General features: G+C 37.7%; 2 protein-coding genes across 2 annotated transcripts; one reads left to right on the forward strand and one right to left on the reverse strand.

Moving 5' to 3' along the window:
* Positions 1 to 4,420: 4,420 nt before the first annotated feature.
* Positions 4,421 to 6,044, forward strand: LOC115628817 (probable isoaspartyl peptidase/L-asparaginase GA20639). The gene has a single exon (XM_030525044.1). The coding sequence runs from the start codon at positions 4,835 to 4,837 to the stop codon at positions 5,813 to 5,815; it is 981 nt and encodes a 326-aa protein (XP_030380904.1). The 5' UTR covers positions 4,421 to 4,834; the 3' UTR covers positions 5,816 to 6,044.
* LOC115628818 (UPF0454 protein C12orf49 homolog) lies at positions 6,031 to 8,076 on the reverse strand. Its single transcript, XM_030525046.1, has 2 exons — positions 7,753 to 8,076; positions 6,031 to 7,660 (listed from the first exon to the last, which is right to left on the reverse strand). The coding sequence occupies exons 1-2, from the start codon at positions 7,852 to 7,854 to the stop codon at positions 7,115 to 7,117; spliced, it is 648 nt and encodes a 215-aa protein (XP_030380906.1). The 5' UTR covers positions 7,855 to 8,076; the 3' UTR covers positions 6,031 to 7,114.
* Positions 8,077 to 20,774: the final 12,698 nt, after the last annotated feature.

Genomic DNA, 20,774 nt, shown 5'->3' on the forward strand with positions numbered 1-20,774 from the left:
CTAAGAAATCTAGCTATAATACAAGCTTCAAGCTTTTTCGTTTGTTCGACTATTTCAACTGACTCTAGATTCATAGCTCCATTGATTTCCCATAGCAAATCAAAATTAGCTTTATGTGAGAAAATGAATGAATCTTGGGCTAAGAATTTGTTGAAGCGCTACTTACTCGAATTTGATATTTAAAATAGTAGAAAGCGGACCATTCGGGAAGCACCAGCTGAAAGGAAATATTAAAATCGGTTCACTCAGTCGAATGCGAAATAAATAAAATAGAAAAATAGAAAATACAGACGCATTGATAACCTCCTCCATTTTTATGTCGATTGAAAACGTCATACATAAAGGAATCAACATAGATGCGGATTGTATACAAGTACATCGTTTTTCTTTATTCACAAACTGAACCTATTCAGTTGGACAGCCAGTCTATTCTCATACATGCTATATATATATATATGTATGTACATACCTGTATCTACATATGTACATGCATAATTTTCATGTGTGCATATTTTGTTGTTGTTTTTTATACCCTGTACCCGTAGGGTAAAAAGGGTATATTAGGTTCGTGCAAAGTATGTAACATGCAGAAGGAAGCATCTCCGACCCCATAAAGTATATATATTCTGAATCAGCATGACGACAGAAATCGATCTAGACATGTCCGTCCGTCTGTCCGTCTGGATGAACGCAAGGATCTCAGAAACTATAAAAGCTAGAATAACCAAAGTTGGCATCCAGATTCTCCTAGGTCCGAGAAAGGACGAGTTTATTTTATTTTTTTTTAATTTTCCCCCCCTTCCCCCGCTACAGAATTTCCTCAATAGCGTCCACATTTCAACCAAACCAAACCAAACTTTGCACACATAATTTATATATAATTGTCTACTGTTTTATTGAATTCGGTCAATTTTAAGAAAAGTTATTAGCAAAACAAATTCTGGCCAGTACAACCCCCACAAACTGCATTCGTCTTTTTGCTGCTGCTATGGGCGCATATAACTCAGTGACGGAAGTTTACCTGGGTACAGGGTATTACACTGTCGGGCTTGCTCGACTGTAGCGTTCTCTCTTGTTTTTTTTTTTTTTTAGTTTTCGCCAACAAAATGAATGCTAGACGAGGCTGCATCACATATTCATTACGGCTGTCAATACATACATATTTCAGTACCGGCGTATACGCACACACAAACGAGCCTATATGCATTTGTCAAATCGCACGAGACAATTACAACAACAGCGACAACAACAATCGAATTCATGTGGAATTGATTGTACAGCAGCAGCGAAAGCAACAACAATGAATTACAACGAAATGCGCGACTTGTGTGCATATGCTCTGTGATTTTTGGTTCGAACTTGATGCCCTTTGACCAAAAACATGCATTTCCTCTCTCTCTCACACACACACACATACGTGTGGAAATACAAACAAAACCAAGTAATAACAACATCCCTGTTGGTAATGACAGCAATTTGGTAAATAACCAAAAACGCCCACGAAACGCCAACAAAATTGAATTACGTACCTAAATAAATACTTGTATGTGGTGGCTCTAAATGAATGGAGTGATCCAAATGTATTTGGAGCCGATTATAAGTCAGTCTTCAACCAGTGGAATTATTTAAAGCCATACACAATTCTCTGCAATGAATGTAAGGACCACATAATAGTATGGCAGGTCATTTCGAAAGCAGGCCTAGTGCTATCGAAACGAGGGAATTATTATTATAATAGAATGCACGTACAGTTGATACATATGGAAAGTGATTGAAAAAATCCAACAACAACAAAAAAGAAGCGGCATTATACTCTCATATGACAGCCTCAAGGAGTCCTGCCCGTGTCCTTTATATGGTCTCACTCTTTTATTTGCATTTCTAAAATATTGTTATTATTATTCACTCAAAAATTTGAGCAAACTGCAGATATGTATTATATCGATGTTGGTGCCTTTGGTGTTACTGTACTGCAGATAGTTTTTCGCAAAATGTGGCAACCCCAACTGTTTGCCTCCTCTGCCAATATTATTAACAATCATGCGTCCAGCTTGCTGTTAATTAATTTTGACCGTTAAATACAAACGCTTGACGGGTTCAAAGACCAAGTCTACAAGTGTGCATGCATCGAGATTGTGTGTGCCTGGCGAAAAGCGCAGTTCGTGGGGAGCTAATGCAAATATGTATATGCACAGTGTATATGTATGTATATGCATTGCACACATGCAGGCGCCACACTAAGCCTACTTACTAGCAACATATGTACGTATATGTATATAGTACTTATGTATATGTGTGTGCTTAGCACCTGCTGACAAGGCCAATGAAGTCAAGCGAAGGACCTAACTGCAAGTCTTCCCTGCAGGTCGAAATCGGCTTCTAGGTCAGTTGCCTGCGATCATTAAGGACATACTTATACGTCTGTATACATATGTATGTGAATTTGTGTTTGTTTAAGGGCTTATGTGACGCCTAACAGTATGGGCAGTTGATATGAAGGCAACGCAATAAACAAATTATTTATCATAAGTGTGCAATTCGACGACGAACAAAAGCATGAAAGAAAGCGTGTTACAGTCAAGCAGACCCGACCGTAAAATACCCTTTACCCAGATAAATCAACATCCTGCAAGAGCGAACAGTTTTGTTTTTAATTGACGGATTAAATAAAATTTTAAACAGAGGTAGAAAACTATGGTGTTAACATACGTATGCAAGGTTTAGTTTATGCAAAAGGGAAAAAGTAAATTATCATATAAAAATATATGAATTGCCTAGGAAATAGGAGAATATAAGATTGGTCGAATTCCAGGCTAAGAGGCGAACAGCCGTTCTTCGAATTGCTTCATCATGCTAATAACAAGTCAGGAATGCATCCTTCTGCCTGTTACATACTTGGCACAAACGAAACATATCCTCATTCCTCTTCGGGTGCAAGGTAAGAAAAGTCCATTATGTCGTGTCTCTAGCTTAGCATCCTCTCATTGAAAACCTCCACGAAGCGAAGTTGGATCCTTATGCTTACCTAGTTCTTTAACGTTTATCTTCTATATTCTGTCCGGTAGACACCCAAAACTTATAAACCAAGAAAACTGGGCACAAGCTTAGTATCTAGACTTATCCAGTCCATGTGCAGAGAGACTTTACTGCAAGCCATATTATGTAATATAGGACGAATCGATTAAAAAATCCAAGATCATCGTGAAAGGTCAGCTGTAAAAGTTATAGCAGATCTTGATTAACCGATGTTTATTTTATTTTTTTGACACTGGGAATTTGCCCTCTATCTTTGATTGCGATCATGATGTATTATGGATATCCCCCACAATTGCTTTGTCATCTATAGCAACCCATGATATGCCATTACGCATGTCTTTTGTTACATGCTCTCATGGAAATGGCATCACAATAAGCTCTACGTTTCAATATACGTTCTCTGTCGCTCCCATTTCGACTGGAATGTTATTTTAATGCCCTTATATCCAAGCAAAGCATTTTTACAATTGCATACACAGCCTAAACCAAACACCGACATCTTTGTCTGACTACATCAATTAGCGACATTTTTGAATTTAACTGCTCCGCAAAATAATGTGGCAGAATGCAAACACTATGGCTACACCACAGAGCTTATTCTGACACACACACATACCTGATCAGCGAGAGTGAAAAAGTTGCAATGAGTGCTCATGTCGTGAATGCAAGCTAAGCTTTTGAGGGAACGAGAGAGAGAGAGAGAGAGAGAGAGGGATAGTATTGTTGGGAGAAGATCGGCCCATTGCACTTTTGTTCTGAGTGGTCATCGATGATTGTCATTGTCTGGCTACACCAATGAGCGACATTTTTGAATTTAACTGCACGGCAGAACATGTGGCAGCATTAAAAAGCACGATGCAAACACTATGGCCACACCACAGAGCTTATTCTGACATACCTGCTCAGCGAGAGTGAAAAAGTTGCAGTGAGTGCAGATGTCATGAATGCAAGCTAAGCTTTTGAGGGAACGAGAGAGAGAGAGAGAGGGATAGTATGGCTGGGAGAAGATCGGGCCATTGCACTTTTGTTCTGAGTGGTCATCGATGATTGTCATTGTCTGGCTACACCAATGAGCGACATTTTTGAATTTAACTGCACGGCAGAACATGTGGCAGCATTAAAAAGCACGATGCAAACACTATGGCCACACCACAGAGCTTATTCTGACATACCTGCTCAGCGAGAGTGAAAAAGTTGCAGTGAGTGCAGATGTCATGAATGCAAGCTAAGCTTTTGAGGGAACGAGAGAGAGAGAGAGAGGGATAGTATGGCTGGGAGAAGATCGGGCCATTGCACTTTTGTTCTGAGTGGTAGTTGCTGATAATTTCTGCTGCGTGTGTTTCTGTATTTATTTGCATCTACATACTTGTACGTATATGCATATGTATTTAAAATTAAAAACGCAGCTTTAATTTTATTAAAGAATAAATCGTATTTCATACTCAGAGATACCAGCGCGCATATGCAATTTTTGCCGTTATCTAAATATGTATGTATATATGTATTTTGCCATCCCTAAAAATCTTATCAGCGCACCACAAATATAAGGCAGAATCTACTTGCATTCATAAACATACAAGCATTACAAACAAACGGATTTCCATTTGTAAAGCGAGACGATAGAAGAAGAGTGCAAAAGAGCGAAGCACAAAAGCCAGTAAACAAGACAAACAAGGCAGGCGGCTTTTTTCAGTTCACAGATACGCACTCATAATTATAGTAGGTGGAGTAAGTAAGACTAAGCCAGAGAGATCTAGTCGCTGCCTACGATCGGTTCAGTTAGGGTCGGAGACTAGCAATGCCACGCCCAGTTCTGCTCATCCATGGCGGTGCCGGCGATATAACCGATGCACGAGTTCCTGGCAAATTCAATGGGATCAAGGAGGCACTACGTCGAGCCTGGCCACGACTCCAGGCCGGACAGAGTGTGGAGGGCAGTGCCGCAGATGCTGTCGAGTGGGCGATACAGTCGATGGAGCTAAATGAATGCTTCAATGCTGGGCATGGCTCGTGCCTTAACACGGCCGGTGATGTTGAGATGGAGGCCAGTTTTATGGAGGGCCAAGATTTGCGTGCCGGCTGCATCACCTTGCTGCGCGACATTCTGCATCCGATATCGGTGGCACGCAAGTTGATGGAGAAGAAGCGGCACGTGTTCATTGGTGGCCTGGCAGCCCAGGAATTTGCACTGGGCGCCGGTTTTGAGAAATTGGCTGCTGGTACTCTGGTCACGGAGAGTGCTCAGCAGGGTCTGCTGGAGTTCAAGAGGCAGCAGCTGCAAGGCAAGGATGTCACGTATGCACGCACCGAACTCGATCAGTTGCGCACCGATCCCAGCGGCGAAACTGTGGGCGCTGTGGCCATGGATGAGTTGGGAAACATTGTGGTGGGCACTTCAACGGGCGGCATTACGGGCAAGTGGCCGGGACGCATTGGAGATACGCCTTTGTTGGGTTGCGGCACCTATGCGGACAACACTGTTGGAGGCGTATCCACCACCGGCCATGGCGAGACCATTATGCGCTACAATCTCGCTCAGCGCATACTCTCAGCCATCAAACACCAAGGGCTGTCGGCGCAGGCAGCCGCAGAACAGGAATGCAAGCTGATGACTCAACGTCTTGGCGGCACTGGCGGCGCCATTGTCGTCGATTACAATGGCGAGATTGGCGTTAGCTTCAGTTCGCGTCGCATGGCCTGGGGCTACATCCAGAATGGCACTATTTTCTATGGCATCGATCAAAATGTTGTGCTTACCGAATCGTTTGACACGAACTGAGGATCCATCGAGTGATTCTTACAGCAGCCATACACAGATGCATTTATATTCTAGGTACATATGTATATATCTATAGTACATACATATATTCGATGTATTTTGTTGGAATCTTATTTCGAGTATTACACAAAAATGTCCATATCCAAGCTACTAAAATGCCACGCCCACAACTCAATGGGGCGGGACATGTATACACATATAATAAAAAATAATAAATTATTAAAATTAATTTAACCGCACAGCTAAAAATTAAATAGTATAAGCAACTTTGCCTTACTACTAACGATTCCACAATTCTGCCTTAAGCTATTCCCTCACTCTTGATTCCCTTAAGCTATATTCTAAAGTCATTTCTCATTACTACCGATATGGGCAAGAAAATATGGACTACGGAAGCACCCTCCTCTCTAAATGAAGTTCATTTGGATATTGAATATGCCTGAGCACTTTTGCAGTCATTATTCAATGTTGTGGTCGAAATTTCATGGATTGAATAACATGGTGACCTTGTTTCGCCCAATCATGGCATATATGTAGTTGGTCGAAATATTCGCCTGTCTTAAGAATTAATGAAGTTATTCGGTCGTTCCCTCATTCTAGCATCCTAGCAGCTACATAATACGGTTTGTCCGATTCAATTGGTTCCAGTACTTGTTGTTTTTGGAACGTTGAGAGAGCAGCTGCGATTTCGATCGACGTGTGTATATCTATATCTAATCGTTCCGTCATGGAAATCATATCTCACTGTGCAGACTGTGATGCTTTTCCCTAACATCAGACTTACGTACACAATTTTTTACAATGGCAAAAAACTTAATCAACTTAACAATTTAACCAAGAATTTGGCAATATGCTTAAATCAATGGTGGTTGCTCTACAGCAACTACAAACCAATTAAACTAAGTTACAATATATTAAAAAAAAAAAAAAAAATTAAAAAAATGTATAGCCTTTTCACTTCTTGAGGGCGTCTGAATATTGAAATGCAGCTATCGTCATGACTATATAGTATGTACATATGTACATATGTATGTATGTACACGCGCATTCTACTGAACCTCTTTTACGAATACGTATTGAGCGTAGATCTTTATGTATAAATAGCGTATATAAAATGTGCAGTGGCTTCCAGCTGTTCAGAAAAATGAAGCTCGCCAAGATCGAAGTCTTTTTGATGCTTGCGACCTCCAAGTGACACTTGGACTTGGACGATTATGAGGTAGACGACATCGGGCACTTAACTGAGACAAACAAACAAATACCTTGGCTTGTAAGTTTGTAAATGTAAGCGTTTCTCTGTTAATGCTGCCCGCCTCCGGGTGCTACAGCGCGTTGTGATTCGTGGGCTTCCGTTGTGCCATAGCAATGCTTGGCCTCCTCATCTCGATACTTGTTCTCGTGCTCCACCGAATGTGAATTGGTGCGGCACTTGACCAGACACAGCTCGAAATGATCCTCGACTGTGGCATAGATATATTTCTGGCCATTGGGGGAGCGTAGGACCAGCTCGAGCAGCGGTCGCTTGTCCGGATGCAGGCAACATGATACACAATACTCGTAGATGGCACAGCAATGGGAGCTGGCATTGCAGGTGTGGCAGCTGTAGTAGCTGACGTCGGCCAATTCCAAATTGCAGCACCCATTGGAGAGCATCTGTTCCCGTCGGCACACAAATCCCCGCTCATCGGCCAGCAGCTCACGTCCCTGCACGGAGTTCCGACAGCGCAGCTCCGGATCATGGGTACGATTGAGATGTTCCTCCGGCAGAAGCATTTTCTGCCACAGTAGCGGACGCGTTCGCTGCACCGTATACTCATCGTAGTGCAGCGCATTAAAAGCACCATTCTGTGACCGAAATGCTCATTAGCAATATTATTGGTGCTTTTTTTTTCTTTTTTGTGTTGCTTTTTCTAATTAGATGTAAGCACACTACTCACCCGATCAAAGAGATTACCAAAGATGTAGATAATGGCAATTAGGGCAAAGATTATCAGGAGTATGCGTCGTCTTAGCAGGCGTGTCAGTGCGGCGGGCCACATTGTAAGCCAGCATCCTTATGGACAGGCAGGGGCAAGCGTTGGCGGCGTCAGTTTATTGCGTATATTGTCCAGTTGACCCACAACTGTGCCACCTGCTCCTTTGCTTGGCTGTGTTGGTGTTGCTGCTTTTGTCCAGCGCTCACTGGACACCACATGCATTGATAGCGCACAGCATGCATTTGTTTATCACTTTTTTCTGTTTTGTTTTTAGTTTTAAAATGTACTTAACAGCTGTTATTGCACAAATGAAGGCATTGATGCTTATATTTTTAGCAATGAGTTTGGCAGTCATTGCCTAAACAGCTGCTGGTGTTGCCATCGCAGAACATTTTGAAGCAGTGTGGCAGCGCCATGCGACAAAAAGTGTCATCTAGCGGCAACTTAAGTCACATCTTAGTTAACAACAGATGGAGCCACTACTCCCACTGCTGAAACCATAAACGTTACGAATTGAACTTTCCGCACAGAAATATGGCGAGCAAACAACTTTTGTTTTGCACAAATACTTAATTGTTTATTAAAAAAAAAACAGCTAATTCGGCAAGTCGTAGAACTGCTTTTCCTGCTTTTCTACAAAATCGAATTGAATTTCTAATTAAACTTTTGGCTAATTTGACATGACGCGCGGTCAAACGGCTAAGTGGTGGTTAGTTGGAAAAAATGTTCGAAACAAACAGCTTGTGGGGCGCGACATTGCAATTGATAAGCTCCAAAGGCCAAACAACAACGACAACGACAAACCAATGGGCCATGGCCTGTTGTGCCTGGCCCTGCCTTGGGCCCATTTGCATGTTGTTGTTGGTTGTTCTTCTCCCACAGTTGTTGTCTATTTTGTTATTGTTTCACTTTTGTTTTATCACCATTTATTCTGTTTTTCTGGGCTGCCATTTAATTGGAATGAATAGCAATAAAACGACAATTAGGTAATTAATTAAACGCATTCACACACACACACACACACACACGCACACTTGTTGATGGCATTGTTATGTATTTTCTGTACATACTAAGTACATATGCCCATATATGTATGTATGTACCTATGTTTGTGGAAAGGTCGAGCGAGCCGGAAATAGGAGAGCACTGTTGTCGCTGTCTTGAAACGATCGTCGCGTCGATCGGTCACATGCGTGAGCCAGTCTCAGGGCTTCTCGTAATCCCCAGGCCAAACAGTTGATGGCAACAATGAAGCACTCGTGCTATCTCCCAATACTGCGATTATATTTATCATCATTACTTTATTAAATTTTTTTTTTGTTTTCGGTTTTTTTTTTTTTTTTTTTTTCTTTGATTATTTATTGCCATTTTATTCCGATTACGCAATTACCTATTTGCGCCCCACCTGCCCACACATGATCTTATCGGAGAGGCAAGCACGACCTGCCTGGTTGGCAGCGTGATGATAATAAAGAACTCACGATTAGATTAGGCTCTCGGCTCGTATACAGTTTATACTAACACTGTAGAGCCTATTTCTGATTTCAATGCCTATATACACATAAGTATGTACACATAGCTATATAGCTCGTATATAGGCTTAGTGACAGGCAACCTGCTTAGACTCGAGTTGCAATCAAGGCACGTGTTCGATTTAAGGCTATATCTGTCGCCTCGGAGCGAGCATGACTCAACTGATTGCGGCATTGTGGACGCAATTGGGAATAAGTGCGACAACATTTCGCAACTGCTTCAGAAAGGCCAGAAGAACCACAGAACACTCATGACAGACTTCCTTGGCCGACTACGAGTAGTTCCTGCTTAGACTCTATTAAATAATTATTTCCAACTTTCTATCGACCTGAGTTCAAACAATCATTTCACAAAGATTGATTTGAAGAAATTCTACCCACAAGTGTGGAGGGAAAATAGCGGCCCTGTATTATATATTTGATTCAACAAAAATTAAACATAAATAGGTAGAACAATTTAATACATTTTTATTATTTTCAGGGATCCAATATGTATGTCCTGCCCTATATGTATGAGCGACAAAATTTTCTTTTATTATTTTTAGTTTATTTGAATTTTCTTCCATCAAAATTGTTTCTTTCAGAATGTAATTATTTTTATTAAATATTTATCAGATTACATGTTTAAAATTTAGATCGCGAAAAAACGTATTTTTTTGTTGGAAAAATTAATAGAAACGACAACATTTTCTTTTATTATACATTTAATTCTGTTTTTACACGGTTTTGATTTAACAAGGTTTGAAAATTAAAAATTGTTACACGACACTATTCCATTTAGCACGATGTAAAATAACATATGATTAATGTCTTTTTTACACGACTTTTTCTAGAACCAATCTAGCTTGTAAAAACAGAATTAGGTGTATTTAGTTTATTTGAATTTTCTACCATCCACATTTTTTCTTTCGGCTGTTATTATTTTTACTAAACATTTATCAGATTACATGTTTAACATTAAAAAAAGTATAGCTTTGAGTAAATTTAGATAGCGAAAGAACGTCTTTTTTGGTTGGAAAACTAAAGTATAAACGTCATAGTTTAAGCTGAAAACATTAATTTGTAATTCCAGGAAATTAACCATTTATAAAATGTATTTATTTATTAATTTATTATCTATTTATTTATTTCGAATATTCGGTAGCGCGACCATACTTTTTGAAGACTTCTGTTATTTTGAGCTTCCCCTTAATTTTAATGTTAAAATATTAATATATTAATATTAATTAGAAATGTTCGTCTTGACTCACTGATAAAGGACATATATAAATTTTGTCCTTAATCCTTATGAAACAGACAAAATTTCAGCTTGAATTTTATTTTTGATCAACAATATAAAACTCAAAGAATAATCATTATTTTATAAGTTTTATTTTTTTGCTCATCAATAATGATTATTGGTTAATTTTTAAAGTAAAACTCAAAATTAATCATTAAACTGTGAGCGAATTAATAAAATTAAAAAATAATCATTATTTTGTAATTTTTTTAATAACGCTTATAATGATTACAGTCCCTGGTTAAAACCAAATCGCAATGAAGTCTGTACCTTTAACCAATTATTGTGCATAGAAGAAGAAACGAATATAACTCGATCAGAAATTGAAGACGGAAGTTTTCAGTGAAAAATTGAGCACTGTATGTGCATATTTCTGGTATACCCTTTCCCGTTTCTAGTATAAATTTTCAGTTCATTTCAGTTCCTTTTGACAGCTATATAGTATGATATAGTCTTCCGATTCGTGTGAAACTAAATCTAAAAAAATATACATATGTATATATTTCCAAAAAATATGTCTAAATTTTAAAAAATAATACAAGTATATGTATAAAATACGTCTATAATCGAAAAATTGCCACCACAGAAGAATCAAAACTTTACCGTTAAAATGTTCCGATTCGTGTGAAATTTACAAGTAATTTAAAAAAATAATATATGTACAAGTATGTATAAAATACTTATGTCTATCATCGAAAATGAAGAACCAAAACTTTACCGACAAGGTGTTTTGATTTCGATACGGGTTTTTCATATTTTCTATTTTCCTATTTATAATAACGATGCTAGTCCCCCAAGCTTCTATTGGTTGAGTTTGCTTAACAGGGACAGTTCCGGTCTAATTCTCAGTTCTGAGCTAGAACTCTTTGGAAATAAATAGTAGAAGTACAGATCCGAACACAAAGTTTCTTGGGCAATATATTTCCATCTCGGTGGCCTAAATTGTAGTTGTTAGCTTTTGCATTATATTTTATTCAATGAAATTATTGATGTTGTTGCTGAGATTTGAAAAAAAAAAAGTGGACAGCCATTCAGAATAAGGGTATCTATAGCTATATGTAGGTACATCTTCGCGTTGCTAAGAATGGTATCATCATTAATGATAAGTGGAGGTTCCACTAACTATGCATTCGAATTTCTTAGAACGTTCTTTGGTTTCCCCGAAACGTGTAGATCTTTGAAAAGCGCCACGACAGTACCAGCAATAGATATGGGAGCGTACTCTGGTTGCGATAGTGCTTAAGAAATTTAGATAAACGCTGTGTGAGGCGCGGCACGACTAATAAATCATAAATAAAAGGCTATAGTCTTATCGCTGTGCGGGATGATCGTCGAGTTGGAGAGCTCTGGCGCATGAAGTCGGTACATATTTGGGCATTACGTGGATACCACTTGCGTCATAGGAGTGTTTTAGTGACGCAGACATGGGTCTGTGGCAGCACGATAAAAAGAGAAAAAGAAAAAACAATACAATATTACTTACAATGTTCCTTTAATGAAAGCAACTGAAAACACAAAACTCTGATAGTCGGCCCAATCAAGAGACACAAGACCCTGAAGTGAAAACTTTGCTGCTCCCCATAATCAAAGCAACAAGGTCGATGATAACACCTGGAATATTCATTTGCTGATATGCTGTTTGGTCTCTATCGGGCCGACTGATTAGAAGTCGTAGTCGCTGTTACAAGAAGCATTACAAGAAATCGAAACAAGAACTACTTGTACTTACTTCCCCCCCTTCTATATTTCTCTATTCCTCTATTTCTTTGTAGCTGCGTGTTTTTAAAGCAACCTTCAAAGTTTCTACGAAATGTTACAACAACGCCTTACAAGCGCATTAAAGGCGCACCAGAAGGTCGATTTTCGACAACCACCCAAACATTTCATACATACATACATACATACATACATATATGTATATACACACACACACATTTGTATTGTGTGGACACAGACCGGCAAAGCAGAATACAAAAAAAAAAAGAGACTACGAGAAAAGTTGTGGAAAAACATGTGGAAAAACTGCACGTGCAACAAACGTGCGCTTGTCCCTCTCTGAGCGCTGGCGCAAACCGCCTCTCTTACTCTCTCGCTCTCTTTCGATGAAAGCCTCTCACTAGACCATTTCCCCTTTTGGAATTTTCGCAAACCATAAAAGGGCTACCGAAACCTACGGCGAATTCATAGACAGGACAACAACCACTAAGTCAACACCCATGTTCGTCTATTCTACAAGAACCACCCCCAATGAAGCTGCAATCCAAGCTGAAAAAACAAGAGAGAGATAGAGAGAGAGAGAGAGAGAGAGCGAGCAATTGCAATTGCTGCCAAAAGTATTTGCCCATTTAGGAATCCAACGCTTTAGTTTTGGCATAAAAAGCGCCGCATTTATTTTTCGTTTTTCCTATTTTCAGCAGTTCACAAAATTGTTCATGCCCTTTTTTAGGCAACGCAGCCAAAGCCAAATGATTTTCACTTTTTATGCTCTGCTGTGCTATGCAATGCGACTACAATACAAGTAGTATGAAGCCATTTACTATAGCAAGTGTACGTGTGTATGTAGCCTACTTGCGCGTTTCCATCGCCATATATGGGCGAGCGATATAGAAGCTGACAAAATATTTGTATATATGTACATAGAATTGGCACAGCATCGTTCTTTGAGGGAGCTGTGGTGGTAGCCATTGGAAGAGCGAGGCCCACTCCTTAATATTGGAGTAGGATCTTGGAGACATGAACTATTGAGGAATTGCTTGAACGCTACTGTTACTTAATCAACAAAATTAAATTACTTTTGTGTAATCCTTTATTAATCCTGATTTCAATTTGAAATAGACCTTAAACTCTAAATGTTATTTTCTCGAATATGACAAGAAAGTTTTTAAGCCATGCAGAAAGGCAGGGAATACCTGTCCGAACTAACCAATTCATTATGAAAAACTAACAAATAGTATGCGCCCTAACTACCCCAAGCTTGAAGAATATTTGATCAAAGATTAATTGGTAAGAGAAAATAGTTGTGCAGCCTTTACAGGCCTGATTGGAGAAGAATGGTGATTAAATTTGATGCATAAGACAAGTCTAAATGCAAATTTAAGTCTCTCTATCCGTTATGGATAAAATGTATATTTTGTGAGGTTATGGAATAATCGCGGGTTGAGAATCGCAAAGAAGGGCGTGTGTTCTGCGTTGCCACACTTCGATCGCACTTGGATACATAGTACATTTGTATGTGTGTATTACATATTATTAGTATTACATATCTACATTACCATATATATGGGGCGCATATTTTGTAATCTAACTTTCTCTCTCCCCCGCCTCAAAATTAGAAAGAAGCCTAAATGTCTCAACGCTCTCGTAAATGTGTCTGCAAGCGATTGAGAGCGCAAGAGAGAAAAAGAGAGAGGGAGAGAGAGAGAGAGAGAGAGCGCTTGGTGCTTGTGCATATAACCATATTTGGCATTGCATTTGGAAAACTGCAGCCATGATGCGCATAATTTGTTGTTGTTGTTGTTATTATTTATTCTTTTATTGTAATTTGTTGCTGCACTAATCCAGAGATGGTGTCGCCAAAGCGAGCGCCAAGGGGAGCGCATGAGCGCACGCTCTGGCGCCATTGTTCCCCCCCGGCTACAAACTCTCCCATAAACATACATACATACAATAAGGAGGGGGTGCGATGAAGGGGAGCTGCTCAGACAGACCGGAAAACGTTGCAAAAGGCGAGTAAAATAATAAAAATGAATTTGAACTTGAACTTACCGCGCGCGCCTTCTCGCCCGCCGGCCAGCACTGCCGCCGCCCAAAACAGCCGGCAAAACGCTCAACACTCCCATCTATATGATGTGTGTGTGTGGGTGTGTGTGTGCCATCAGAGCTCAAAGCCCAACCTCAAGCCCAAGCCCATTGCCAAGCCAATCATTTCTTTTATTGCGCCCTGAGCCTGAAACAACAGTTTTCACATCCATCTCTCTGGCACGCTCTCCTCTCTCTCTCTCTCTCTCTTTCTCTTTCTCACACCCTGCATTGTTGATTATGGCAGTTATACAGTGTTTTTTTTTTGTAATTTTTATTTTATTGAAACGTTGGCACTGTCAACTACCTGCAACAAAAACGAGGGTCGCATCCTACGAAGTTTATTTATACATCATACATATGTACATATATGTACATACATATATGTATGTATGTATGTACATATGAACATATGCAAGCATTGATGCCTCAGTCTCATAAAGCGGCGCGCCGTCTCCATTCGGATGCGATTTGAATATTAACTCTATGGAAAGGCATACAAATGTACATACACACATACATACATACATACATACATACTTCATATAATATTACTTTGCTGCCTCAACTTCATTTCTTGTGTCTGCTTTTCCCTTTTATTTCTGTCGCTATTGTGATCTGCATTTATAATTCGCCTCCGTTTCCGCAGTGACTGATCAGTCAGTTATTATGCACATGTGCACCCCCAGTCATATATATATGTACACATATGTACACAAGTACATGTGTTTGTATGTATGTATTTGCATATGTGAGTGCAGTCACAAATTATATTCCTCCTCTCTATGGTCCACCGCTTTACTTGTATTTCATTTAGATTTTTGTTCAATTTTGCAGACTTAAGTGATCGAATAATACGTATCAGAATATCAGAAAGAAGAAGCACACTTATTTCGAATTAGAAGTGAGAGAAAGAGAGAGAGAGAGAGCGCACCTTTAAGCAACTGTTATTTGAAGAAGGAGGTTATTGCTGAAAAGGGGATCTACAGTCGAAAGTTGATAATAGAAATTAAAATATAATCGATTCATAAAAATGTGTTTGTTTAAGATGCCACATTTTTCATAAATGGCAACAAATACACCTAATTCTGTTTTTACACGGTCTTTTTTATACACTATTTTGATGTAACACGTTTTAAAAATTAAACTTTTTGTTAGAGATAAGGAACCAATCACCTATTTTGCATATGATCAATGTCTTTTTTTACACGGTTATTTCTGGAACCAGTCTACCGTGGAAAAAGAGAATTAGGTGTATATAATAAATACCATAAGTGCTGTTAAAATAAGTACTTATTTAAAGAAATTTTCCTATGAATAAATATGTATATTTACAAACCTATAAAATATTTAGATTTATTTCATTACAAGTTCCAGAATTACTGGCACAGCCCTCGAAGTTCAAATGGAAGGAACTGCTTCCGCATGGATTCTTATTGGGAAAACGGTGAGCACACAATAAAAGCGGACCAGACACTTTGCTAGACACACCATTGATCTCTGCAAACCAATACGATTAGCAACAAGGAATAACAGTCGATGCGAATTAATCAGTTGAACATTTATTCCGAGGTAGTACTTAAATGGACATTCTTATCGTTTAAGGAACTAAAAATGGAAACTTTTTGTGGAATCTTTGCTCCGGAGGAAATCCCTAAGAAAAAAGCTGAGGAATAAGTAGATTTCACGACAAATTGAAGAGCCTCCATATCTCCATCATTAAGGATTAAAGCTATTATCAATATTTTTATTTTAATTATTTGGAATAAATGCTTGAAATACTACTTGCATGAAGACCAAATAAATATATATTTTGTACACCATTGTCAATATAAGTATTATATTTCACTTATATTTAGCTTTAGCAATTAGCTTTCACTTTCTGTACTTCTTTTATTGTGAGATTCAAGTAAAATCTTTGTGCAGCTTCTCTAAAAATGCTGCCTTATCTTATTTCTTAAAATATCGCTTAAAATTATCTCGTAGCTAATAATTAACTATTTAACTCAAACTTTGATTATTGTTCACAGCCTTGACTGATTAGTACATAACTGCCCATATAGGTATGCAATTTTGTTGTTCTACGAACTAATGGGAGACACAATTTTCAAAATATCTGTTTTCTCTGTTATCTACTTTAGAGAGAACCAATAAGCGTTCTAGCTATTACACATTTTTATACTTGTATAATGGGAAAAATAAAAGGGAAAAGGAAGCTGCAATAAATAAGGATAGGGCTCGTACATCAGCATCACGATCCATCACTTAAGGAGCTTTGTCTTCAAGAATTGTTGCAGTGCCGCCATAAAATCTTCCAACTTTCTCATCAAACCAAAATGCAAGTCCCACCTAAGGCTTGCTTTCCCTTTTTCCTAGAGCAAACGTTTCATCGCTTTAAGACTGTCGACTTTTCAAAAACGATATTTCACTCACCAACACTATATGTATGTGCATATATATTACTTGATATGCTGACAGCACTCAGAAGCTCTGGGGCTAATCGCTTGACAGTCTTTGTGGTGCGACCGGACACAGAGAATTCGAATTGTTTCCATGACTCATGCAATGCATTTCCCTTTTTCAGAAACGACAACATCGACATCCACTTGGGCCCGCACTTGCATTCATTTTTCTTTTCTCTTCATTTTTTGGCAGTTCCTTTCATGTCTCGATAGCGTTGGCAGCGGTTCCCATGCCGAGCCCGTTGTCAACTCCGAAACAGCCACGCCCTTTTGAACTCTCATAAATTAAGAACGCGACCCCGCATGAAAGCGCCGCTTGCTGAGCAAGAACGGGGGAAGGAACGAGGGACGGAGTGCGGGAGTTCGGGAATGAGGGACACGGGGACGAGGGTTCGAGGGCGTGGAAGTGCGTCTTAAAGTGTTGGGCAAAGGGTTGCATTGAGTGGCGAGTGAAATTTTAAGCAATCGCAGCCACAAAATTGATTTTAGTGTCGTGCTATATATATATATATATATATATATATATATATATATATATAGTATATATAACTGTACATACATATTAGACAGCTGCATGGCTTCACTCATAAGGTGCGTTGAAAAGAATGGAATCGAATTGAATTGAGTTGAGTAAGTGGGACATTGAAAATGAAATGAATTTGTGTCTTTTGTCTCATAGCATACGACATTCATTGAAATGAGTTAGAATAAATGAAACGTAAAACGGAATGAAACAATTGACATATCGGAAAACATTCGATTTATTCGAGTTACTCTAATTATTGTTAAATCTGCTCACTTTGGTCCGATAAAGGCCGAAATCGATATGCCATCACCAGTGATATATGGCCAGATAATTATTCAAAAGCGTCGTATTTGTCTTGTACAATTCATTATATAAAGGAGGGAGTTCCTCTGTTGCACAAAACAAGCTGCAAAATATTTTGCATTCCAGCCAGTAGCGTGGCTTCGGAACGCACATTTTTAAACGCTATAAATTTAATAACAGAAAAATGTTGTCTATTAGCCACCAATCCTGAAAAAATTAACCAGCTAATGTTTTTAAATTCGAATATAAAATAAATATGTTGTTATGTTAGTAATAAGTAAAATAAATACAAATGAAAATATAAATATCAACCATTTTATTGACTAGAGTTTTTCTTTCTTCTTTACCGGTTTGTCATTCGAATCATTCGAGAACTACGCCTAAGTTTTTCGTATTCTCACTCCATTCAATTCGTTTTTCTACGTTTCGACTGAATGCGACTGAGTTGTACATGTGTATACTCATTCATTCATATCAGTTTGCCTTTGCATTCTAATTCACTCAACTCATTTTGAGCATTCTGCATTCGAATGTGGTTTCTTTGCCAATCATGCAGCTGTCTAATACATACATATGTATCCCGACACTTGACTTTATCGCAGAGCCGGGGCCAGACGTCTCTTGTTGAGATTGTGACTGTTTATCAACCGCTTAATATGCACATAGTGGTACACTGATCAAAAAATTTAAATTTAATATTAGAAATTTAAAGATATTAAATCATAAGTGATGATGTGGAGACGTGGGTTTGAAAGTAGTATTTGAAAATTCTTTTGTTATTAGAAATTAATTATTATAATTATAATTAATGTTTTTTTATGCCTTTTAGTACGGATACACTGATAAAAAAAAAAAAACACGGAAATTTCAATATTTACACGTAGGCTTAACTACTTTTACCATCGATTTTGCACCATCGTGTTTAGTGTTTAGTAAATATGAACTTATATTTTCAATTTAATATTAATTAAATTTAAAAATTGAATATTAAAATATTAAATTTAAAAATTGAATATTAAAATATTAAATTTAAAGTGTAACGATATTAAATCGCAAGTGATGATGTTTATTTTTTATAATTATGAAATATTCTGTACATTCTTTTTGTCTACTCTACTGGTTTTTAAAATTTTTTTTTAATATTGACATTTCCATGATTCATGTTTTATTTCTATATATATATTTTTTTCTATAGAAAAATTTAACTAGAAAGTAATTTTAAAATTCTTTTGTTATTACGAATTAATTTTCTTGATGTTTTGTATGCCTTTTAGGTACGGATATAGTTTGGGTCAATATTAATATTAAAAGTGAAGAGCAGCTGATTGAATAAACATTTACTTGACACACATCTAACGACCATATCTGAAATAAATCAGTTACACTTTGTATTTACACCACCCAGCCGCTGAAAACCGACTTGAGAATTTCAGTCAATTGAAATTTAATATATTTCTAGCATATTTAAATCGACTACAAAAAACTTCAAAGCAAAGTTGAGAAAAATATTATAATTTACTATGCAATATAGTTAATTTAACTATTTGTTTTTTGAAGTGTGTGCATATTAATATTTAATAACGAAGTTTTACACTTTGTTTTGAATATTATTCATATTAAAATCACTAATTGAATATGTTTCTAGTAAAATTTACCATGTTTATATTTGATTTGATTATGCAATAGTAGAACATTAAATTTCATATGAAAATATTCATCTGTATCATGCAACTTTTTTATCAGTGTTGTATTAAAATATGTACATGCATATGATTCATATGATTCAGAGAATGTGCCCACATCTGTTGTTGCACAGGAACTCTGATTCAGATAGCCAGTTCGGACCATCTGATTAATCAATGCCTAAATGCAAAAGCCCAAGGGCTAGCCGGTGGCCTGCATTACTCTCTGATGAATTGGCTGGCTGGTTGCATGCCTCACTGTCTGATGGACGGGCCCTTTTCAACCCCAAACAGCTGATTCAGTGCACCCGCACCCACACGTACATCCACCTCCACACCCAGACCAAAACGTATGCCAGTCAGCCAAGCAACCATACCTAGAAATTAGAGCTGTGCCCGCCATTTCAAAGTGGCGAGCTAGTTCCTGGAACCATCAACATTTTTCAGGATACATTCAATATAGCGTATGTTCATCAATATTCTTCAGAGCCAAAAGAACTATAAAGTCTTCTTTGTTTCGTATTCATTTTTAAAGAACTATTGAAAGACATTAAGGAGATCATTTCCAATTTAAACAATCCATTAACAACTTGGCTCTAATTTAAAAAAGTTAATTTAATTTAATTTAAAAATGTATCCCATATGAAGATAAACTAGCACAAAACACCAAACTGGTCCAAACTTTTTAAGCCAAACAATAAACCTGGCAACAAATTTAAATGTCTCTCAAAACCGAAATGTAGTTTCAAAGCTAAATCGAGTTGAAATCATTAGATTAGGGCTCATTCATATACAAATCACACACCTGCACTAACTCGACCAAAATAAACCAACACAACAATATAACAATTCCTTAAATACTGTACAACATCACAGCTTTCGAGAATACCAACCACCAAGATCTCTCGGACAATAATCCACCCATCCCATTCGAAAAAATTGCATTCATAGAATACTAACATATTTCAAAGAATCCAACCGTTTCCATCTAATATAAATTTAAATTCAAGATTTGTACCTTTTTAAAACTACTTGTATACATTATTCCTATATAATTTAGAATTATATTGCTGGAGTGTATTGGTATAAGAACATAGCATTTTGGCATAACCCTAACAATTCCCATTCAAGCATTTAAATAAACTGTACTTTAATTTGTTAACTTAAACAATTTCCTTAAACATTTATTCGAACGGTAATAAGGACTCCTAAGTGAATTATCGAGAATTATTTATTTAAACATAAACAAATGTGAAATGAAATGGTTACAAAGTTATAAGCTGTGAAACGGATCCTGTAGATGTTTCAAAAAGTCACTGAACCTAAAATCTTAGAAAACTAATGAACTAGTTCTGCAATTATTTGAGCATAAATGACCCTGAAATAAACTGATTTCGGGGC

This window comes from Scaptodrosophila lebanonensis, unplaced genomic scaffold (genome assembly GCF_003285725.1).
Source record: "Scaptodrosophila lebanonensis strain 11010-0011.00,11010-0021.00 unplaced genomic scaffold, SlebRS2 tig00000129-arrow-arrow-pilon, whole genome shotgun sequence".
Taxonomy (NCBI): Eukaryota; Metazoa; Arthropoda; class Insecta; order Diptera; family Drosophilidae; genus Scaptodrosophila; species Scaptodrosophila lebanonensis.

Excerpts from the sequence above, each read along its gene's own strand:
- LOC115628817 (XM_030525044.1), top strand. The coding sequence starts at position 4,835 with ATGCCACGCCCAGTTCTGCTCATCCATGGCGGTGCCGGCGATATAACC.
- LOC115628818 (XM_030525046.1), bottom strand. The coding sequence starts at position 7,854 with ATGTGGCCCGCCGCACTGACACGCCTGCTAAGACGACGCATACTCCTG. Across the intron at positions 7,661-7,752 it reads TTGGTAATCTCTTTGATCGG|AATGGTGCTTTTAATGCGCT; the intron begins GTGAGTAGTGTG and ends TTTCGGTCACAG.